At 48.6% G+C, this 24,084-nt stretch overlaps 2 protein-coding genes across 5 annotated transcripts in view; one reads left to right on the top strand and one right to left on the bottom strand.

Annotated features, from left to right (window-relative positions):
* The window catches only part of LOC135903682 (1-phosphatidylinositol 4,5-bisphosphate phosphodiesterase delta-1-like), a 77,474-nt gene extending 74,793 nt beyond the window's left edge, over positions 1-2,681 (bottom strand). Inside the window, exon 1 of one of the 2 annotated variants that reach the window (XM_065434014.1) lies at positions 2,391-2,681. In XM_065434014.1, coding sequence (XP_065290086.1) covers positions 2,391-2,490 — 100 coding nt within the window. In that variant the 5' untranslated portion in view covers positions 2,491-2,681. Of the gene's footprint in view, positions 1-2,264 lie in introns of both variants that reach the window. The other variant, XM_065434009.1, reaches the window with a different exon arrangement.
* LOC135903681 (uncharacterized) overlaps positions 1-24,084 on the top strand; it is a 242,064-nt gene that overhangs the window by 201,798 nt on the left and 16,182 nt on the right. For all 3 annotated transcript variants that reach the window (XM_070525316.1, XM_065434008.1, XM_065434007.1), the window contains exons 2-4: positions 19,227-19,381; positions 21,362-21,697; positions 23,606-23,875. In XM_070525316.1, coding sequence (XP_070381417.1) covers positions 19,237-19,381; positions 21,362-21,697; positions 23,606-23,875 — 751 coding nt within the window. In that variant the 5' untranslated portion in view covers positions 19,227-19,236. The remainder of the gene's footprint in view (positions 1-19,226; positions 19,382-21,361; positions 21,698-23,605; positions 23,876-24,084) is intronic.

The raw sequence follows: 24,084 nt of genomic DNA, 5'->3' as shown, positions 1-24,084 counted from the left end.
ATAAACCTCTCTACGATGAGAGGTTTATCAAATGGTGAACTGAGCTCTGCCCGTGCTATAGATAGGTGACGGCTCGAAAATTGACATCCCGTCTTGTATCCCAACTCCTTGTGCACTTAACGCAACGTCGCCCTTTGCTTTGCCTTCCAAAGCGAGAACCCCTTGCAAACAAAAATAAACATTTTGACCGATTGGTTGATTGATCGCATTCCCTTCGCGCAGCACATATGTATTATACCCATCTCCGCTTTCTTGCGAATCACGTGTGGTATTTTCGGTTGATCACTTTTGCGTGACGTCGAGTCCAACGTGACGCTTCCCTGGAGCGACTGGCATCCAGTCCGCTGGATTAGCCAATCAACGCTCACTGAAAGTGACAGCTCCAAAAGAGATCCACCGAAAATGCTACCCCAAATTTTCTATTAAAATCATGTCGATAGCACATGTGCTTAGTGGTGTCGTGAGAGCATGCGTAGACCTCTTGCAACTCTTCATATTGCAGACGTAAATTTCGCTCGCTTTTAAACCGCCGCAAAATCCTCCTCCTGTGGTCACATTTAAAATTGCGTGCGCAGCGGTGGTTATTGTGTTGCAGGATAGCCGGCCTTGTGTATTCGGCCAGCAAGTGTTCCGCCTGTGTACATAGATGACTAGCACTGGCGTCCTCCTAGACGCCATATTGGTGGACCATCACGGCGACAAGCTGCGCCCGTGACGTCATGTGCAAGCTGTCTATAATCGCCGGTCTTTCGCCAAACGTGCATCAACTCGGTGTCTCGACACGCGGAAGACTTTCACTGTAGGCGCAGTAGGACTCTTTTTCCTGGTTACTGCGTGCCTTACGGGAACACTACGTCTTGAAAGACAGAGTGTGGGAGACCCCCATTCTGTAGACGGCAAAAAGTGAACGTCGGTCTTTCCTCTTCGAACTGCAAGCGCAACCCTACGAAATGCTCCACATCACCGCGATTTAACCGCATAAGGCACAGAGCGGGGAAGTGGATCGTCCAGCTTGCAACATGCATGCTTGATTGCATGCGGATACCATTCTGACTGGATACGGGAAGGTAACTTCTTCGAGAGTATAGCTTTTTGAGCACACAAGGTCGATGCGAAATTTTACAGAGCATCCGAAAATGATCGCTGATTGCATCCTTTCGTGCAATCCAGGTGCTTCTCACGGTTCTCCATCCGTTGTAGTGTTGGATGGCAGCGGTGAGCGTGAGACTAATGGACACCCTGGTCCACGAGTGTGGACACCACTCGGTTTCGTCATCGTGGCGTAATCCGCTGCACATCACGGAAAATACGAGGGTGTAACAGGCTGAGAAGACGATCACGCAGCGTTGGCATCCAAGACTTATACTGTAGAGCGCGCGAAACGCGTTTTCATTGTTGCTGCTTAATAACTGCACACAGAGGGAGGTATATGTTACATCAGAGCCGATGATCCCAGTACACCGTTAAGAAGTCATAACTACCCATTTCTCCACAGAATACTGGCACGCATGCCAGTGACGACTTCTCTGCCTGTTCTTCCTGTGATCTCTCAGCTGTACAGTGAGCTATCACCCTGATCCATGCTGCGACCTTCCGCTCCCCACCACTGCATCCCACCTCGGTTACAGTCGGCGTCAAAAGTTTTGCGGATTAGGCGACGTGCGGTGCTTAAAATTTCCGTACCCTGGGCTCATCATGATGTTTGGATTTCAAGCTTGCATGCAAATAGACCCTTGCGAATAACGTGGGGTGTCTACAGCATCACTGGCTACGGTCAAAATTTCCCGAAGTTTAACGTTTTCTGATATCGTGCAGTCCTTTGAACTTTTGACACCGACGGTATACAATGATGATGAACGTGGGGAGATTTTAGAAATGTGAGAAAACTGCTTTGACTATTTTTCATGTTCGGGACGCCAGCTGCCATAATTAGTCCTACCCACACATTCATGTTTTCAACTTTAAGAAAGCGCTTTTCGACAACTGCGAAACTAGAGTGATCACTACCGTTTAAAGCAAAGCGAACCGTCCTTCGGTGCCTACGCTCACATCCTAGCAGTCCGGGCGACTTCAACAACGCCTATCGCGGTTCTTATCAACCCTACGCCGCAATATGCACAAACGCCTTCAAGCCTTCGGCGCTACTGCGCGGTTCGTGAAATGAAACGTTTGCGCGATCCGTCCCTCCACTGATTTAGGGGCGTGTTTTGCCGGCTTGGCAGCATCGCGAGCGACGCGGCGTTATGTAAACACACGCGCCTCACCTGCGTTCAACGTCGGAGTGTCGCAGCACTCGGCCGTGCTGCAAGACGAATCCATAGTGAGCGATCACAGCTCTCGGGCCTAGGCAACGCACACTTGCACGTATTCGCACACACGCTCAAACGTACGCTCGCTTGGGTGCCGGAGTTGAAGTCGCTTGGATGCCGGAGTCGAAGTCCCAGCTGCCGCTGATCCTGCAGCTTGCCGCCCTTTTATTACATTTTTCATTCTTCTCTCTCGGTGCGACAGGATCTCCAGGCGGGCAATACCGCCGGTCGAAGGAAGGGAACTCGCACACAGCCGCGCTGTCTTGTCACCGCTTCCTATTGTTGGCGGCAAACAACAGCCGGGGGCATCCTGCAATCGGAGTCCGCGAGGCGGCGGCACAGCTGCGCTGGTCACCTGATAAGGCGAGGGCGCCCTGCCTTAGCTAAATCGGTGCAGTACTGTGGATGCTGGGAGCTCGCTTGCGTAGATGGGACGAGCGATCGCTCACCGGTGCACGCTATTGTTACGCAACGGCCATGCCGTCTGCTTTCGACGACGATTAGCAGACGACGCTGCGAAACTCACCGCGAGACATGGACAGCTGTTCAGGTCGCATTGTCAGGAAGGTGCGACGGTGCTAACGTTGTCACCTGTGCTTGCCTTCGCCACTACTGGTGTATAGCAGAGCGAGGAAATGAAAAAGCTGCGCCTGTTGAATGGGTGACGACGGCTCCTTATCGCACGTTCCACTATTACGCGTCGAAAACGCTCTAAACGAGTTCTGATAAGAGTGCTTATCGTGGCAGTAAAGGTCTGCCGGAACCCAGCTTTGCAGAAAAAAAAGGCAGGTAAACAAGAAATGTCGGCACAACAAACGCCTGGCACCAAGACAAACAATACAGACTCGGCCTGCGCGTACGTACCCACAGGATCGCGCGAGTGACGTCACAACTCTTTTTCTTACAAATATTCCCCGGGCGAGTTGTCTGCATTCGAGTAGCACGCACGTTACTTTGGACACCAAAATCGTCGCAATCCAATGGAAATATTATTGTGAGTGTACAGAGTGTACAAGGGCAAGCCCTGTCTTCGGTAGCTAATCTTTTTGATATTACTCTTTCACTCCGCTGTGTATCACTTCGACGTATTAGATAATAAAGCCTAAATTATTAGTCCTCGCTTGTGGTTGTCTTGTCTATATAGTTGTTTAGCCTTCGCGCTGTAGGCTCACGATAATGGATCACCAACTAGCCTTATCATCAGCCACCGTGCCAAGTGAAGGGCCACACGACCGCGGCGCTGCAAGAGTGCTTTAACTTAGCATAACTGCTTCAAAAATCAAATTGTATTCATGCTGCAATGTCGAATCGGGGCTTGCATATGCTCTGTACAGCTTTCACGTACCTGCATAATTTTTGTCATCTACAGACGTGACATCGGTCGCGTTTGTGCAGAGATGTCTTTCTTCTTTCGCGATCCGTGTATTGTTCAGCACATTATCACGACGAGTGATAGCTTGTCATATTGGACATTTACTCGGAAAGAAAGTGGACATGTGGAGACGGCAACGCGTGATAATATAAGCCTTATCTTCGAGAGTGGAAATAGAGGCTCATTTAGGCGGAGCTGCTTCGCCGAGGCAAGAAAAACGAGAAAGTGGGCTAAAGGGAGGAAAAGTTCAAGGTTCCAGACGTGGCCTGCGTATACAGTCTATATGAAGGCTGCTGAACTAATTTTTATGCGAAGCATATTACGAGAGCTCAACCCAGCTCCTCAGGCGCGGCGGTGTCGCCTTGAAACCACGTGACACCGTGACGTCACGACAGAGGAGAAGTGGCTTTGGCTCAACTCTTGCAAGACGGGCTGGGTGGGAATCGAACCAGGGTCTCCGGAGTGTGGGACGGAGACGCTACCACTGAGCCACGAGTACGATGCTTCAAAGCGGTACAAAAGCGCCTCTAGTGAATGCGGTGTTGCCTTAGAAACGAGCTGTTTCTAAGGCGTGCGTCTCTTGCTCAGGCGCACATTTCGTTGCCGCGCCGAACGCTGCTTTGCTCGACGCTCACCGCGTCCAATGCGGGGCGCGTAGTCGCTGCCCTGTAGCCCATTGTCTTACACCCCTTGGCGGGTCGACGGGAACGCTGTCGCGTTCCACTCTTGAAGGCGAAGCAGTAATGCATGAGTTGTTTCTTCGTCTAGCCGAACCAAATATAGCCAAGCAACAGCAGTTCACCAGGCTAAACAGTGGTTCAACAACTAAAATAAAGGCTAGTATGCTTCGCATCCTGGGCTTAACCTTACCTAAGCCACAGCCATTTTATTAGTATCCACTGCCAACTAAATGTAGCTGCTCCACCTCATTTTCTGTTTGTTTCATTCGTCCATAAAAGATGTGCTAACTAGCTTTGATCGATCATCGTGAACAGCCATTCTTTTTTATCTATTGATATTCAGAAATTCCCAAACCAGCTTTGTGGAAAGCGTATATAATTAATAAAAAAAGTAAAATGCAAGTTCACCTAATAAATTTAAGTGTTCGTGCACTTCGTGCCGTAGGGTTGACAATAGTCCGATGGGTTTTGATGTGGCTCATGCTGAGCGCGCACACAGGAGGGCTGTATATATTATGAATGCCGTGAGTTAACTGTTCTCTCGTTCTGCTCATATTTTACCCCAGTGCCCCAGTGGAGGGCAGCCAAACGGGCTAAGCCTCGTTATCCTTCCTGTATCACTTTTCCATCTGTAGACTGTCAAAGTAATTTTTTTTCTTTTTTGGTTGGGTATAACTGTTGGCAGATACATTTGCTTTGACCGCTCAGTTTAGCGATTTGCTGATGCGGTTTACCTTTTCGAAGGGACACGCCTACTATGACATACACAGCTACGGAGGGCGTGCGATAATATTTCGGGAACCTGGGATAGTTTAATGCTTGTCATAATCTCAGCGTACACCGTAAACTAATTTACACCCTTAAGAGAGCATGAGGGTGTAAGTCGGTCTACAACATCAACGCTTCTATCCAAAAAAAAATAGTATAAGGGTGCGAGTTATAAACCAATGTGAACCCCTATGCACAGTTGAGGCTGTAAATTAGTTTACGGTGTAGACGGAGCGTTCCTGCTGCGTCGGAATGCAGCTGTGGCGGCCGGGAGTCGAGCCCGCGACCTCGTGCTCAGCAGTGGAACTGCGTAGTCACTGAACCATCGCAGCAGGCATCCGGCCAAAGACTTTGACGAACTTTGGCACGTGGGAGATCAATGTGAGAGTTACGAATGTACACAAAATAATTTGTTTTGGCCTTGTGGATGCATCATTTATGCAAAGAAAAGTGCAGACCTTGGGCGCTGCTCTAGACATCGTCATGTTTAGCCGTGAACATTGTCGAATTCCGCAATATTTGCGTGTAAACGCAAATAGAGCACGTAAACGCTGTTTGGGCGAGATCGGAGGGGTCAAGACGGTGAGTTTCACGATATTACAGAGTTAGGCGGTGTCCAGGAAGCAGATCTTGTTATAGTGTTACGTTAGGTCTGGGCTTCTCGACTCCCTTGCTTCCCCCTTATGTTGTTTTCGCCGCATGACTCTCACGTCTTCTGATATCTGGCTGTCCCGCGTGGCTCCGGTGTTGTGGTTGCAGGATAGTAGAGCAGTTGCAGGGGCTCTTGTTTAAACTAGGTAGTGTATTATCAAAGTGTAGGAGATTACAGCGACTTTCTTTGTTGTATAAGCTATGTATGAGCCATGTTTCCAGTTTTCTTTTATGGCACGATGTTTATTCAAAACAATGTGTCACTTTAAATAACAGTGCTCTGACATTGTGCTGTCTTTCAGCTGCTGTCATTGTGGACAAAGAGGGCGAAGGATACCTGAAGCCATCATTTGAACGGCGTTTCCCCCCCGCCTCCTGTTATTCTGTGCCGTGACGAAGAAAACAAATCAATCAATCAATCAATCAATCATACATAAGTTATGTTGACGGTGGCAATACGTTGTGTCGCTATACTGATTCGATGCTAGCGCGTTACGTACTGTGGACAGTCCTCGTGGATTCCGCCGCAACTTTTTAAAATTATTGGTACTATTATCTGTATTATCTGTGTTCAAGCAGATGTTATTGGTGACTGTTAGATGGCGCTGGCTACTACCCTTAATGCATAGATTTACTCCATCCAAAATATGTAAACGTTTCAAACAGTTTGAATTTTGGGAATTTGTTCAGGAACACTTGCTGTGAATTTGTCACAAAAGAGGTAGTTTTTATCATCGAAGATATTATCATGCCGTCTTCGGCCACTGACCCCGCATTGAAATTGCTATGGTTGGTCAATATCTCTGCTCTCGAACGCGTCCTAGTCGCTGCAGCGAAGACTAAATAGGGTTGTTTGCTTCTGCAACTCCGAAATCAGATAACGCGATAAGCACTGTTACCAAGAGTAAAAATGGAGAAAAAATTCCGTCATTCATAAAAAAAAAAGCCTTTTCTCGCTCTGGAGAGATGACGACAGAGACGACTTATACCCTGTCACACGGGAAGATTTAATAAACGAGAAGAAAGGGGGCTAATCGAGGGGTCCGATTTTTGTTAGTCATATCATAAGAAGCCAACAAACACTGACACCAAGGACAACATAGGGGAAGTGCGCACAAGTAAGGAGAAGTACGCACAAGTAATTTCCCCTATGCTGTCCTTGGTGTCAGTGTTTGTTGGCTTCTTATGGGAAGATTTAATGTCATTCGAATCCAATGGCATTCGCATATAATCCCACTAATCGGGATTAACACGGGAAAATTTAATGTGATTCGAATGGAATGACACTTACCATCGAACGAGTTGGGGGAACTCATTCGATCTCGAACCGAATGTATACGCATTTCACCTCCGATAGACAACAGCGACATGCAACGCGAAAAATTAATGTGTGCATCAGCAAAGTCGGAAGATATATTTTTTAGACTTATAAAAAGGAATAATTATTTTGGCCGCGATGATGTTTTCACCACGGGCTGTGCTCAAGCGCTATTACTCTTTGCATCAGGAGTCTGTTGCGGCGGTCGGCCATATTGGATGTGTTGATCGAAGTGCTTTTAGTTGTGAGTAATTGGCGTCAAAATGTTTTCGTCAGTTTTAAAAGTACTCGCAGAAGTTCTTAAACGCGTTTAATAGGCACAAAATTTTTTGGAATTTCACAAATTTTGTTCCAGATCGTCATTGCTGCCATTTGCGAATGCCATTATATTTTACTGTGTAGCACCTCAAGAGATCGAATGGCATTCGATGCATCGAATGGTATTCGATTCGAATGACATTAAATCTTCCCGTGTGACAGGGGTATTATTTTAGAAAGACGCTGGTTCTCGGGCTTGAAAGACGTGTGCCGTTTTCACTACCCTCCCTCTATTTATGTTATAGTTGTTACATTTAAAAAGTAGACGCACACACAAAACAAGAAATTATTTGGCACAAGACGTTGAAGCGAACCGCTTGATGAGGAAACTCGGAAATGTGCTTGTGGAACTGAAACGACTCCGGGCGTAATACAACCGCTCCGAACTAAGCAATGAGGCAGACGCGAGTAAGGGTTGACCCACAGTACTTAGTGTGACGAAATTCTCTGCGGCGCAAATAGGAGGCTCAAAACACGAGAAGTTCGAGTCCGAACCGCGAGGAACAAATTTCCGGCTCAATTGTGTGACGTGGACGCCGGCCGGCCGTGCCAACACACCAAATTTCATCGACGTCTCGCAATCACAAAGTAAGCTCTTCCTTCGTCGATCACGGCAGTGGGGGAACAGCTGCGCCAAAATGCGCAGAGTGCGGGCCTTTGTGCCATCCTGCGCCAAAACGGCATTTTAGCGGGCAATTGCGCCGAGCCTGCGCCAAAGCATGCATAAGAGCGAAACCTTGCTTTTGTCGGTGCTTCGCAGTACTTCGCAGCTAGGAAAAGTGAAATCAAAGCTAGCAGCATGCTATTATTATCATCATCATCAAAGAAGGAAGCAAAGCCTGTCCATAGCTTCCCGTAGGATTGAGTCATCCGGTTCTTCATTCGTGCAGCGTTCTCTGCCGCGGACGTGCAATGTGGTGTCGCTGTGCCGCCTTGCTGGTGCGTCATTTCGGGGTTGATAGAACCCGCGTGGTACCGCGGAGTTTGCCGAAGGAGGATGTTACATTCTCGGATTAAAGTTAACCTCTTTCGATGTTTATGGGTGATTGCGGGGCTTTGGAAAAGGGCCGCTGCGATCATAATCGCACGTGGCGCATAGTTAAGAATGGTACATTAGCGAATGAGGTCAAATGTGGCACACCGCGAGAGCCGGCACTTTGATGGGCGCCGCCATATTCGTTGACGCATAGCTTTTGCGTCGAGTTTGGGTCGCTGCGCTATTTCGGGGAAATAGCGTTGCCGACGCAAACGCAAAAACCTATTTGCATGCGTCTCGCGCATGCGCAATGACACTGACGCTATCTTCATTTCTTTCATTTTTTCTTGCGGCCGCAGAACCTTTGCGGCCCATATTTCAAAACTCCCTAATGTGCATGGCGTGGCATGGATGCAATGCATGATGTTATGTTCAGTGCAGGCGCGCGTATTCGATCGGTCTTGCGGTGAGCCTTTGACCACAAGCCGTGACTGTCGCACTGTATTGCATCCTGGGTTAATAAACACGCGTTTCTTGACGATCTCTCAGTGGTGCCATTTCGGCGCCCTATTGACGAAGCATGCCGTAGTGCCCTTTGTGCGTCGCGGTGTGGAGGAGCATCGCGCCCTTTCCTGGCCGCGCTTACAGGGTAAGCCTCACGTAAACCCGTCTCCACAACATATCGACTATATCAGTTAAAAGCTGCAAGGTATATGGTAAGCACACGTGCGTTGGACCCTGCGCCAAAAGTGCTTGCTGCTGCACCAAATCGGCTTTTTGCTTGCGCCAGGACCTGCACGGAAAGGTGAAATGGCTGTTCCACCACTGATACGGTATACAGAATTTCTAGCGAAAGCAATAACCGTAGCGCTAACACGAGATATACTAGAAATATGATGGTGCGAACGCTACAAACGTAGCGTTCCTCCCGTCACACGTCTTTTGTTCATAGTGTTAGCGCTACGGTTATTGCTTTAAGTGCGAACTAGACGAGTCCCAAGAACGAGTTCAACTAAGCACAGTATTTAGAGCGTGGCGAAACGTATAGCTGACACTGGCTTCTTAAGTATTGCAAGCTTTTGGAGTTGCATGACAGGTTTTGCGGCTTTTAGGTAAATTGTGGACAACAGAAACACTCCTAATGTCCTTGTAAAAGCTTCGTATCACTTTCGAAGCTCAGAAAAAATATCTGGGCTTGGCCTGCGCATGGCTTGCGAGGTCATGTGCGATGTCATCAGTAGTTTGCGGCTTGTCTGCTAATATCAGACACCAATGTCTTCTATTTGTATGTCTATTTCCTCGCGAGCCATTTCCTACGTTGGCGCTGGCAGGGGTAGACCTTGGCATCCCATTTTCTTGACGCCGCGCCGTGATAACGTCACGTGGCGCCCACGCCGAAAATTCGTTGAAGGTTTGTTCCACGATGGCTTGTTCTTCGCGGTTCGCTTTTATGGTTGAACGGTGCTTTGTTTCGCTTTTAGTTCATACAAAATTCGAGTGGGGCAGTACCAACGTTCGAAAGAGTCGCCGTATGCAACTTAGAAGTTTAGAAAGCTATCATCGCAACGTTTTCTATATGACGCGCTTATTAGTGAAACGGCACGGTACCTCAATATTAATTCAGGCTACATCGTGCTTCGTAACAGTTAATGCGAACGCTGAGGCTTTTTCGCTCTGCCACGACATCTATCATTAGTAATTCATGCAAGCGTGAATTCGGGACAACGGAAGTGGGATATATTGAGTCTGAGCTGTTCGGCTGAGTGGCCTCTGTAATCCAGCACGGACCTCTGATGGCGCATCAGCAACATTGAGCTCACACACAAGACTCTGAGACGATGATGATGCGCTTAATTGCCTCCTCGTTTCAGATCAGGCGTCACGAAAATTCATTCGAATTGCACTTGCTATCTTGCACGCTTTCGAGCCCCTCAGAGCGTTATGCCTTCAACAGTGTTCTTTTTTCTTTTTAGTCGGGTTATAGGATGTCTATGTGTCTGTGTGTGTTTTGAGGGCTCTCTGTCAAGACCGATATTTCCCGGTGTCTGCGGGTATAGACACTCGGGTTATCTCCGACGGCGGTCATAAACGTCACCGCCAACACCGCTTGGCAAACAATAACGATGACGTCGTCGTTCCGTTCGCTGACCAGCAGACTGGGGCCGCGCCGAGGGAACGACCAATTTGGTGGCGGTGTCCCCATCTCGCGCGCATATCAAAAGAGACTTCCCTCTCGTTCACTGTCGGTCCACTTTCCCGCGGCTTCAAACACGGTCCATCAACCCCCTCGCCCGCTGCACGCACTTTCCTTACATCGCTTAGTGACCCCACTCTCTCACAACGCCGCCGTTAACTTTACCGTTGCTCGTCCCCCAACCCCACTGCGGCTCGCCGCCGCAAAGGCGCAGCATTCATAGAACGCGTGAAGCCTAGCGTGACGTCCACCTTTCCTCGGTGAGAGCGCACTACTTCTGGCGGGAGGTTATAAACGAATACTCGAGAGAGGGAGGCTAATGGTGGGAGGAGAAGAGAGAGGAGGAGGGGAGGGGGGTCACGGGGCTAGGGGTTGCTGTGGGGCGCAATAAACAAGACAGCGGGGCAGAAACGAAACCGCTCTTCAGGTGGATCAGTTGGACCGGGCCACGCGGGAACTGCTCGGACAGTTTGGGACCGCCCACGACGACGATCGAAGGATTGAGATTACGGTTCGGTGTGCGCGTGCGTGATGGATCGGGACGCCGGATGACGAACCGTGCTGTCGTACCGTCTCTCTCGATGCTGGACTGACGTCGACGTGGTGCACCGGTACAAGGTGAGAAAAGCTGGTTGACAACTCTGTGACAGGCATCTCGACAAAATTGTACGTTGGCACAAGTGAAAATAACAATAATAATAAAACGACATATTGTCGCTGACTGTCAAGGAAAAAAAAAAGAAAAACTAATTCAATTTGTAGACAAAGCTCACTTGACAGCTTTTCTTTTTATATCAGTGTCACACGGGTACTTTCGAGAGCGATCGAGCCTGATCGGCATCAATTTTTTTTTTCACTCGCGATTGGCTTGTTTGTGAATGACTGGAGAGCCAACGAGGCTCGCAGATTTCAGCCGTCTCCGGCTTGAACGTTCCTTCAAAGCGTGCGTATGAGAGGGAGGGGATATCTTTTAGTTCATTAGCCGTTTACTTTCCAGCCTCTTTAGGTTTCTATTCACTTGTGTCGGGATTGTCTCTGACCGGACGAGAATTCCTCGAGACCTTGACTTTCTGCCGTTGTCGATTCTTTAAGGAAGTGTCCACAAAACTGGTTTTCCTCAACATCGAGAGCCGGTATTCTGGATTAACTTCCACTCGGAAATGTTAGCGTCCAGATGATTTAAAATTATCGCAGCAGCTCCATGGTTCTGGCGCACAATAAGAATACACGCCGACACGAGTACGACATGTTGGTCTGTATGGTTATCGCCGTATGCAACTTGCTTAAATTAGTGCTTGTTTCCATTTTTCTCTTCATGCATGACGACCGATTTCAGCCTAACTACATCACGTAATCGAACACTTTAATCTCACTCCACACCAAAGCTGCGGCTCTCTTTCCTTTTTTCTTTCCTTCAGAAATCCATGTAGGCATACTACTCAAGAAATTCAACGCATACAGAAGCGTGCGTGTTTTGCGTGTTCCTTCCTTTTGTGCCCTCGCCGATTGTGTGCGCTGAATTTTATGAGAATGTGGACGCAGACCAACTAGGCCAGAACTTTCCCTTGGGACTGCTATTGAAGAAAGTCCATGAGTTCAGTAACTCTCACATTTCAGGGATACCATATAATGAAGGAAAATTATCGCGCGTGAACGTTACAGGGCTCAAGGTAGGACGCTGGGCTATTTCCAGTGATGAAAGAGTAAAACAAGCAGATTAGCAAAGCAAAAAACAAGGGTCCAGAAAGGACGATGTGTTGCTTATTAACAGGATGGAAATGACGCTGACCTGTTGCCTATTAAAAGGATAGAAGATGACGCGGTCCTGAATGTTGTTTCTCTTTTAAGGTGTTTCTTTTTAGTCCAAAGAGTTGGAAATGTCTCCACATGTGATTGACCGTACGTGTTTTCCAATAAGACAGTCGTGATTTGTTTGCAAGAAACGTGCATGGATATCGCAAGGTGTGCGTAGAATTGTCACCTGCGTGCTGAGTTCCCGTTAAGTGCTGAACTTGCATGTCAATGCGCCACCATTTAGGACGAAGCGCTTGCACGTCAAGGCTGAACGTATTCTTTCGCGCCCATATTCTTCCGATGAGTTATTTCACGAGGAAGCAAATTTCGACTATTGCGCAGTAAAAAAAAAGTGCACCCTTCAGGGTGCTGATATGTCCCACGGGTGACATCCTATAATCTTAAGGCTGCAAAATATTTGATTGTGTACGATAGGATGCCCCAAGCTACACCAGCAATGAGAGTAACGGTAGTGGAAAACTGCACATTAATTTTTGCTACCGGGTGTGCGTTGGATGCCTGGCAGGAGAATTAAACAACGCCGTAGTTACTATTAATGTTTATTTCGTACAGCTTTCGTGCCACCTGTCGCAGCTACCATCATGTTGCCACAATTACAGCCGCAAACAAAAAAAAAAAAGCAAACTTCGTTTGTCTCCATCATCGGCTCGATGTTGCCTCTCGATGGTGAGGTTGTTAACTATGGCACAAACTGAGCACCCTTTAAACACCCATAACGGTGCTAAAACATTTAGTGTGCTATTCACTTGTGGTGATCACGTGATCATCAAGACAAAGGGGACAAAGGCGGAAGCAGGAAATCAAATAGCTCAGCGTGTCACCTTTATCATCGAACTATTTTGTATCACTTGCGTCCTTCGCTTTGTAACCGAGCATTTCAGAGGCCGTATTCGCAGTGAATCTCTTTCAGTAATAGAGGAAGGAAGGACACTAAAAGTGTGCGTCACGTGATACTTCTTAAGCCTAGTCATAAGAAATATAAAGGTTACAGCACGCATTTTTTTTTAATGTTCGCCACGAGCTGCGAGTACATTCGCTTTTTATCTACGATGGCTTAAAGACCTGTAGCAATAGAGAGACATTTATTATGGTAAGAGAGACTTATCAGGGACACAAAATATCACAATGGCTGTTTCCTAACTTTGCTCTTGCGCTATCACTTTGCTCTTGCCGATCTGTCCTACTTAAGGAACTCGGCAATATACTTGTTCGAAGCAAGTACTCATCTGGGCATATGGATTTTTGCGCTGGCACAAGAGGATGGTGCTGGCAGCATTAAATTCTAATTTTTAATGCGATCAGCATTCTTTGCCTACTTCAGGCGTTTTGAGCCCGTATCTATCTATCTATCTATCTATCTATCTATCTATCTATCTATCTATCTATCTATCTATCTATCTATCTATCTATCTATCTATCTATCTATCTATCTATCTATCTATCTATCTATCTATCTATCTGTCTGTCTGTCTGTCTGTCTGTCTGTCTGTCTGTCTGTCTGTCTGTCTGTCTATCTATCTATCTATCTATCTATCTATCTATCTATCTATCTATCTATCTATCTATCTATCTATCTATCTATCTATCTATCTATCTATCTATCTATCTATCTATCTTGCTATGCTTAGTTCTTGAATGGGTCTAGCCTACAACCTACAGGGTGCATTCACGATTACATATACCATCGCCACCGTTTCATAATCGTCATGCGATTGTCGCGATGCTGCCGTTGTACACAGCCTTCGTCATTCCATCGACATCAATCCTTCTTCGCCATTTCATCTTTGTCATCGCGTCGTCATCATCTAGTCATGCTAATGAGCGACCTTGGCAAGAGATTGCCATACAAAAGTGGATCGATACAGGAGACAGCGGTATGTTGCACACATATAGCCGAAGCCGCTGAAGCCTCAGTGCCAACTTGACAAAATTGCTTTATTTGAACGTCAGCGGCCGCGCCGACCACGCCCCAACGCAGTGCGGAGTTCTTGTCCCATCAGAAAAATCGATGGGCACTTAGCTGAGCTAAACTGCGATAAGCGAAAGCCTGTCTATGAATGCCTCTGTAGCTGTTGTCTGAACTGTTCTGCGAACTGACGCCGCCGTGGCCGCGAACATGGGGTGCAATCACAGCCACATGGCTTCAAGGTTCGTCACCGACGCGCGCGCACCTCCACGCGCATGTCCGCGCTCTCCCACGCGCCCACTCGCACGCACAACGCTACTGGCGTGGCGCCTCCTCTCCTTGCTCCCCTCGCCGGTGATCACCGCTTTCCTGCGTCCACCACGGATCGCGCCCGGACGCTCATGAGCCGACTAAAGGCTTACGCCTTAAAACCGGCACGGCGGCTGAATTCCATTGCCGTATCAGCCGTCATCTGCCGGCGATAATTAACAGCGCCGTCAGTTGCGGAACCCCACGGCAGGCGCCACCACGGGCACGCCGTCACGCACAATGCTCGAGTGTAACGCAACCGCGCATGTAACACACAGCCACGAACACACACGAACACAGCGATCAGAATGACCGCTACATAGTTTTAAAGAAGCGTGACTTAAGCAGTGCGGTGCGTCAGTACATTGTTTGAACGCTAATCGCATTGCCGTCTACCGTCATCGTGTGATGGGTTCTGTCGTAATGTCTTTTTTATGCATTTCTTTTTGAAATATTACCTTTTCCCATCTTTAAACCTCACAACGTTTCCGAGAACCGAAATTAATTTTTCGTTAGGCTTGACGCAATATCAGTAAAATCGTAGAACCAGACCGAATTCGTAAACTTTACGAACATTTCGGGAGAGTTTGGCAGGTATGGTCCGATAATAAGTGCAAGTACAGCGTAGTAAATAAAGCCGTCCGAAGCCACAAGCACGAAGGTCAGACAAATCCATGTACTGGCTATCGTTACCATGGTGGCGGAGAGGTCGCCGCGCCAATGTTCTCCCGGAGGTTTTAGTAATTTGTGTGCATAGGAAACACTATACGACCGCGCTAACAACATTTGCCTGTAGCAATACAACGACGATACACGGGCGCCGATCTTAACAAAACACTTCGCGCGAGCGTGCCGTAAGTTTCTCGCGAAGGGAACTGGACCACAAAGACGTTGACCACAGCAGCGCCTGCGCTGACTCCTATACCGAAGGTCATGAACCTTCCGCCTTGCCCGTTTCAACGTACAACAAAGAATTCCACAGAGGACACTCTCATAAAAAATAAGGGAAGAGAAAAGAAAGAGCGATATGGAAGCGGGGTGGATTGTTTGCATGAAGCAGAAAAGAGAAACGCTGAACAAAGGAATGGCACAAACTAAAAAGAAAAAGGGGGGGGGGGGAGAAAGAAAGGCAAAGCGCAAAGGGAAAAATTTTGAACGTGGCCCACCTACAAACTAGCTACGCGTGACTGCTGGGATGTTTGCTTTAGGCCCATTCCTTCGCAGGACATCCTATGGCCCAGTTTGAGTGCGCAGTGAACTGGAGACCGCGAAGAGATCTGGCGATTAGCGAGTTTACCGCCGTTCTATGTCCAGCGGGGCCCTTGTGACCGCCCGCGTAGACTAGCACAATGCTACAGACGTGGCGCTGGGGCCCGAATATCACATTCTCTCATCTCACAAATTCTTGATTCTGAAGAGGTTCACGCCCCGTTCGCAAGCGCAAGGGCTGTGATTGTTCTCGACGGTAACGGTGCGCAGTGATCACGTTGTGTGCTCTTCGAGCAGCGGCTGCATTTTATGTGCGTCATGAGCATCGTTGAGCAGTGAAAACTAGACGAAATTCGGCGTTAGCCCTGCGTATTTTTCTTCTTTCAATGTGGAAAAATAAATCGCACTAAGTCGGACTGAGTGTAGCTACGTGGCGTCTTGACAGACTGTTACAATGCACACGCAGAGTTTCATAGCGTTCATCCTACCATTCTTTCGCCTCCTTTTCTCTCATCACTCGTTATCACTGTTTCCCTTCCCCGACACAGGCTAGCTAACCAACGATATCATCTCGTTAACCTTACTGTCTTATTTTTACTTTCATCTCCCCATCTTTCTCTGCAGTACATGCAAGTCAGATTCCACAACAGTTGCAACCAACTAGCCCGGCTTCCTTGGTTGAAGGCTCATCACTAGCTCTACGCTCGAACGTTTTCATCGTGAGAAGTTCGTCCAAGATACAGATCACGCTCGGTCTGAACCTGTAATCCTCTCCCTGATATCGCAGCTACAAAATGCCACGAAAGCAATGCTGCCACATTTGAAAGCTACCGGACTTAGTGACCCATCGATATCCCCAGTGTATACCTTCTCTACTTCCTTTAATCTTTTCCTTCCATTTTCCGTTTCCCCATTGTAGGGTAGCCAACCGGGCTCAGTCCTGGTTAACCTCCCTGCCTTTCATTTATTATTTGCTCTCTCTCCTCTCCCTGAGTGGTCCCCAAAATTTTTCTAATCCTTTTATTTTTCTGTGACAAATTGGGCTCTACAAATGTATTTGGATGGAGAAATAACCATTTTAGATGCAAACAAGATTACTCAATGTAATGAGTTGTTTCTGGTGTTAAAATTGCTGTTAAACGGTACCTTGAGAAGGTGGCTATCGAAAAAGGACTTCCGAAAAAATCAAGGAACAAAAATATTACGCTAACAAGGAGCCAAATACAGATCCATAGCGCCCTCGGCGAGAGAGCTGAACCTGTGTCACACACTGACGTTACTGACCTTGCGACTCGAAGTTTAAAAATAAAGAAAAAGAAATTCATATATGATCCAAATTCGTGCGGCTCCACGGCTGCCTGAAAGGCTGTGTTAGACATTCCGTGCTAAGTAGGCCATATACTTACCAAGCGGTGCATATGATTCCAAACAAAAGGAATACAACGTTACACAACAAAAGGCTGAATGAGAGAGGAAAGATGCCACAACGACAGAAAGCAAAAAAAAAGAGAAAAAGACACACACACACGTGCACACACACACAACAAAAGGAGTGGATGCATGTGTACGTGCAAACAGCATTCTCTCCAGTCGCTATAGCTAAGTTTGTGCCGAAAAACCAAAGGAGAAAAAAAGGTTGGGTTGCCCACTTTGGTAACAGGCGGCCACGACAGGGTGAGAAACGTGTACATACGAGACAAAAAAAAAAAGATAACACCGCAAAATGTGGGCTAGGGGGCGGAAAGGGACAACCTCTCCTTTCGCATCATCCCCGCTACACCAAACGAGTAGGAGACAATCCGGTCAAAACGCGGTGCCGTCATGCGTGTTACAAAAAGTCGGCCAGCCGTGTAAATGAACAACAAGGTAGCGGCGGCGAAATGAAGCGCTGCCGAGTAAGAAAAGGCGACCGCGCACAAAGGCCGGACAGCGGTCCCACCGCCGGCAGAATGCATGCACGTATGAATGGACTATATACGAAGAGAGGGGGGGAGTCCTGCATAAACGTCGTTGCCGTACAGTGTCTGCGGGGTGCAGTTTCTATTTCAGAGCAGGAGGAGTCGATGCCCCCTGTGCATCTTCTGGCGTTGTCCCCATCTGTTCCCCTCTCGACTCGTCTGTCCATAGGGTGCTTGCTCTGTTGCCGTCTGCTCGCACCGTGGGACCCGTGTACGAGAGCACGCCGTACCAGGAAGTTGATCAGCCGGCGACAGGCGGCGAAAGGCGACTCGGGGTCCGCTTACGCGGCTCTTGTGGCGCGGTCGCAAAATGGACGAGGCGTTACGGGGCGGCGACCCCGTGACACTTTTTAGGTGTCGAGAAGTTGACGGGACTCGCGTCGCATGGGCGCTGGGCGGCGGCAACGGCAGGCGTTGTCTTCTCCGACTAGCGGTCATATCCGGGTCACGGTTTGCCAACGAGGGGTTCCAAAGGGATTGCCCACTTTGCATTCCGGGAGCGTTCACGTCCTTTAACTATAGCAGTGGCGGCTAGTTAAGTCACGGGTTCAATTCCTGACCCGGTGGCACCACGTTCCGTTGAGGGCAAACTGCGAAAACACTTGTTTGCCGGGCCTTTGGGTGTCGCGGAACAAAAACCGGACGGCTAAAACTAATCCAGAGCCCTCGACTACTGCTTCTTTCACAGCCCCGCATTGCTCTTTCTTTCTTTCTTTCTTTCTTTCTTTCTTTCTTTCTTTCTTTCTTTCTTTCTTTCTTTCTTTCTTTCTTTCTTTCTTTCTTTCTTTCTTTCCTTCTTTCTTTCTTTCTTTCTTTCTTTCTTTCTTTCTTTCTTTCTTTCGCGTCTCCCTGCTTATATCTCTTTTAATCCCTTAACCTCATTCTCCTTGCGTACATGGTTGGAAACCCGACGTGCGTTATCAATTTACTCTCTCTCTCTCCTCCTCCTCATCCTCCTCCTCCTCCTATTACACACCACAAAATTAGTTAATCATTCAGTCAGTCAGTCAGCGAGATCTGTTAAACTGCCCGACCTTCTCGTTTTCTTCCATATATTACCAATATTATACGGTGTGAGTGCGGCTCAAGTATTCTTCCCCTTCATACTACTTTCCGTGCAGTCTCCCGCTTACAGCATTAAAACGAAGCTGCAGTATATTGCTGCTGTCGATTAATAGGAGATTTCTTTTTCTCGTAGACGCTGGTGGCATCAAGTCGAGCCGCTTCAGTAGGAAAATGGCTATTCCGCATGTCTGTACGTAACCACTGACGTCACATATTGGTGGAAATGATGACGCAGGTCGTGTGGTCTTGAGAGATCACGTGGTTCCACGGGTTCCCAAGTTGAAACGAGCGGATAACTTAGCCGAGTGAAGGCATGTCGACAAAGCACGGCTGTCACCTGCGCTTGCCCCTCAACGTGCGTGTCCATCGTGAATGCAGGACAAGGGACATGCGCTCCAGGATCGGCGGGCTGGCCCTGACCGTCCGGACCGCTGGTGTCCTTTGCCTCCTCCTCAAAGCCGGCGCCATGGCGGTCCCCCAGTCAAGGGAGCTGCCCACGCTCAGGGAAGTCCAGTTCTGGAACAAGCCTCCCGGTGAGACAGTGTGAAGTCTGGCTCGAGTGGCAAATGTGTCTCGCGTAGCGAGCATGCCCAGGGGTCATCGAGCATGTGGGGCTTCCTAAAGGGTGCGCAGGAGTTTTTCTTGTACTGTAGACAAATCTCTGCAGATGTGCACCGTTCTCTGTAAACGTCGAGCACGAATGCGACGGCGAGATTGCGTATGCGTGTGAGCTTCGCAGAGGTACAAAGTAGTGAGTATAATTTAATTATATTGAAAGAAGGCCGGGAGGTCGGCCTGAGCTAAGGTGCTCTAGCCTGCTACTCTGCACAGGGGGAGGGGGAACGGGGACATAAGGATGTGATGAGGGATAATGATGACATAGCAAGAGGGATGCGCAAAGGTGAAAGCAAATTCAACACTCTGATGATAAACATTCACGAATGTCATCCATGAAGCCACAATCAGGTTTCGCATCAAGTCTGTAGTCACCAATTCGAGTGAACTTAAAAACAGAGGCGCTAGGATGAAGCTGGAAGGTGGGCCTCCCCTGCTTGAACAGCACAAGCGCCAAACAAAATCTTTATAGCATATAAAGAGCTGCGATAAAGGCACAAAGTAAAGTTTAATACGGCTATACGAGCTATGGACAATCAAGGCCGGCCCTGAAGTGGTGCCCCTCCCCCTCTCCCCTCCTCATCGCCCCCCTAACAGTTCGAAGTGTACAGCGATGGAGTGACTGTCTGCACCCAAAACGAACATGTACAATCAGACCCCCCTCCACCCTCTCCCCTAAAAAGAAAGTGGGAAGGGAAGAAAGAAAGCCTGGCGCCGCCTTTTCGCATAATACCCGATGTGGCATAGAGGTACTAAATCCTGGGCGAGTTGGTATTGCATACGGACGAAAAAGTGGCGTGTTTCTTTCCCGTTCCTCGTTTTCTCGCGCTCTTTTTGGTCAGTGTGCCCGATGTACAGTCAAGCTGGGAAAAAAAAAAGAAGAAATTAACTTTAGACCAGTTTTGCTGAGTATATAAGTTGGAACAGATTTAAATTCATATATGCTATGGCTAGAGGACATAAAGCGCACCACAAATAAGACCGACATAGGCGCTCGTCCTTTTCGTGCGTTGTGCAAATCGCAGTCTTCATAACCTCGGCCATAATACCCGTTGGCTTCGGCAAGCTTCAAACGATGAACTGGAAAGTACCACGCGCCGCAGTCACCAAGCGGCACGTGGCCTCCAGGACGAGTCAAATAGTTGCGCGACTGCCGAGCCACGTGGTCATGTCCTGAGTGCGAGGACACTAGCTCTGAGATCGTGTGAGAAAGTGCCCGATTTGAATTCGCTCATGAACTCACTTGACCGCTTGATGAAGTCAACAATCGATTGAGTGAGGGAGCGATCAGTCGAGTGTTCGAGCGCGCCGTCAAGTGAGGGAGGTGTCAATCGAGAGAGCGAGTAAGAAACCGAATGAGTGCGTCAGTAAATCAGCTAATGAGCAGTGGCTTTTGTATAAAGGGAAAATTAGACATCCACCCGTTCGTAGCAATATTCAACTTCTCTCCACCTTGCGGGTTTCCGCAGAACTACTACGTCAAACTCTTGCCTTTGCTTCGTGTTGTCGACAAATTCGACTTCGCCCTATATACCATCTGCTAGCCGTCTGGTTAGCTCAGATGGTAGAGCGGCTGCCCCGGAAAGGCGGTGGTTCCGGTTTCGAGTCCCGGACCAGGATGAATTTTTCTTCAACTATGAGGCTTTTCTTTCGAGGAACCCGTATGGGTTTCCTTTGTAGCAATTGCTACGATGTTTAATTTTCCCTTTATTCAACTTCTCTCCACCTTGCGGGTTTCCGCAGAACTACTACGTCAGTGGCTTTTGTAGTTCAATAGGCAGAAAGATGAGCCAGCCAGTCATGAGTTGGGTGAGTGAGTGAGTGAGTGATTGAAAGTCGGTGGACATGAGTGTGTGTCGATCTGCATGGAGGCGAGTGTACCACGTCCACACTCGCAGTGCATTCGCGGAACGAGCAGTGTCCCCAGGGCGAGGACACCGTGACGTTCGAGAAGACGGTGGCCATGAAGCCCGCCTCGCGCCGGCTGTCGCCCATGTTCGCGCCGCGCGAGGACTTCCGGTCGCGCGGCGCCGTCACGCTGGACTGCCTTCGCCGCTGCCAGTCGTCGCCCCGCTGCCTGGGCGTGGTGGTCAACTACGAGCACAACGCGTGCTTCGCGGCCACCGCGCTCGACGACGAGGACGTGGCCAACACGCTCGGCTCGGCGACCGACCAGCCGCCCCTGGTGCCAGCGTCGGACCGCTCGAACTACTTCGCCAAGATGTGCGTCCACGGTGGGTTGCCGGCTCGAGAAAAAAAACAAGTTGTTGTTGATGTTGTTGATGTTGAGTTTAATGGCGCATAAGCAACTAAGGCCATCATGCGCCAATCGCAAGGTATAATGTAGGGAAAAGACGGGTAACCTCAAAGGATCCTTTTCTGACAGAGGACCCCGAGGATTCCAACAAATTAAATAAACACCTCAGCCTTCTTCTCAGACATGAGAAGGTGGATGAGGTGTGTCACTGGATGTAAAAAAGAACAAGGTCACGCTTTAGAATTTTTCAAGGAAACCGGCTTCTTTTAAAAAGCTAAATACATGAATTGTCCCAACCAGCGCATCTTCACTTAAAATCAGTGAAGGATGTAAAGGAATGCGTTCGCTGTAAAATGGCGTAAAATATCTTTTTCTCAATGTCTCAAGTTGTCTGCAGGAGAGTAAAATGTGGGTTACTGTAAGTTCGTCTCCGCATTTGTCACAAACTGGCTTGTCTTTTGTTGTCAGCAAGTAATTATGGGTAATGTGTGTGCGTCCAATGCGGAGGCGACATAAGACAACTTCATTAAAACGTTCTTGGTGTGAACATGACTTCCACTTTTCTATGATGGGTTTTACAAGGCGTAGCTTATTGTTCGTTTGATTGTTCCATGCGGACTTCCAAAAAACAAGTATACGCTCGTCTCGCGATACTGAAAAGGCGGGCGTGCCAAACACGGACGCGATTGAAGGAACGCAAAATGACAAGCACAGGCGCCGGCTGTCAACTAAAAGGATATCGCACTGTGGTGGGAAATGAGGGAAGATGAGAAACCCATCTGCGCATGCTCGAAGAAAGGCAGCGCCAACTCCTGAATCGTGAACACGTGCGAGCATTCGTGAAAGATAGCTGTTTAGCTTTGTACATCCTTTTTTTTTTTTGCAACGTAATCGAAGGCTCGATTAAGCTGTCAATTACGCACGTGCTACCGCTGTTAATTGTGTTGGCGTCGCCCGAAGCACATGTCAATGTCATGCTTTAATCTGTGCACATGTACTTATTTGTAGTTTTCTTTCCTTCGCCTTCTATCCCGTCCCTTTCCTGGCGGCACAGCTAGTGGTAATAAACGTTCTCTTTTCTTTTGGTTGATTCTTGCCAGAAATACATTATTGTTTCGATTAACGATAAGGAATGCGCCAACCATAATGCGCAGATAAGTTTTGCTTCTCCCTTCTTTACCGCCACTGCGATCCTTTGAGTTGATATCCAGTGTATGTGTTGTACTTTTCTTTCCTTCAGTTGTGTCTGTGTTTGTCAAGTTCTTTCTCACTAACGTAAGCAGTCGCGTAGCCATCGAGTGCAGACCGGACATGCCCTCCCCCTTCCATTCTCCGAAATTTATGTGTTAGTACGGTGCCTGCCCAGCCAGACGCAGACAGTTAATAAATTACTCCAGTGCGTTCTTCCGTTTGCAGGTTAATTGACTTGCATTTGTAACAGCGATTTACTTCAGACTCCAAACGTGCACTTGGATTTATGGCACTTTCTTGGAAACCGCCTACAGAGCGATTACACGTCGCACTTCCATGTAATTACGCGTGGCAGGCGTTCTGATCCGTTATTTCCTGGTTCCGATTGGATTTGTGTTGATGGTACATACCGCGTTACCGTGACTTCGCTATATCGAGGGTGTACTGTAGTTGGACGTCGGCACCGTTCCCGCCGATCTCTGTCACATCGTCTTTGGCTCGTTTTAACATAATTCCAACGGTCACTCCGCCTTTAACGAAGTACCGTTTATAACGAAGTCACATTACCGATGAATTTGTTATAACGAGGACTTGCTGTAAGTTCCAAGTCGTCGCTGGTCCTGCCGACCTCTGCGTCCTCGTCCTTCGCTCGGGGCCGTTAACCAAGCGTTGTCGCCTTGCGCATTCTCATCAGGTCCAGCGTGCGACAAGGACTGGGTGATGGAGCGGGTGCCCGACAAGGAGCTGCGCGGATTCGACGACCGCGTGGTGTCCGGGGTGCCCAGCTGCCAGCGGTGCCAGGAGCTGTGCCTGCACGAGGCCTCGTTTCCCTGCCGCTCGGGCGAGTTCGACGCCCGCGCCAGGGAGTGCCGGCTCAGCTCGCAGGACAGGCGGTCCCAGCCGAGCGCCTTCGTTCCGGCGCAGGGACCGCACGTGCACTACTTCGAGAACCTCTGCCTGCCGGGTACGTGTTGAGCACGATCCTCCATTTTCGTACAACTCTTATCACAACTGACACTCCATGCATGGTGTCAGAAAGGGGACGATGGGGAGGCGGAAGGAAATATTGGGGTGTCGGCTTTCCCTTCACCCCCATGTGCGCGCTATATTCTGGGTGAGGCAGTGCGTGTTCTTCACATGAGCACAAATTGGCGTGGCCGTCTTCCCATTTTG

This window comes from Dermacentor albipictus, chromosome 9, assembly GCF_038994185.2.
Source record: "Dermacentor albipictus isolate Rhodes 1998 colony chromosome 9, USDA_Dalb.pri_finalv2, whole genome shotgun sequence".
Taxonomy (NCBI): domain Eukaryota; kingdom Metazoa; phylum Arthropoda; class Arachnida; order Ixodida; family Ixodidae; genus Dermacentor; species Dermacentor albipictus.
This window is presented reverse-complemented; position numbering and strand designations above follow the sequence as displayed.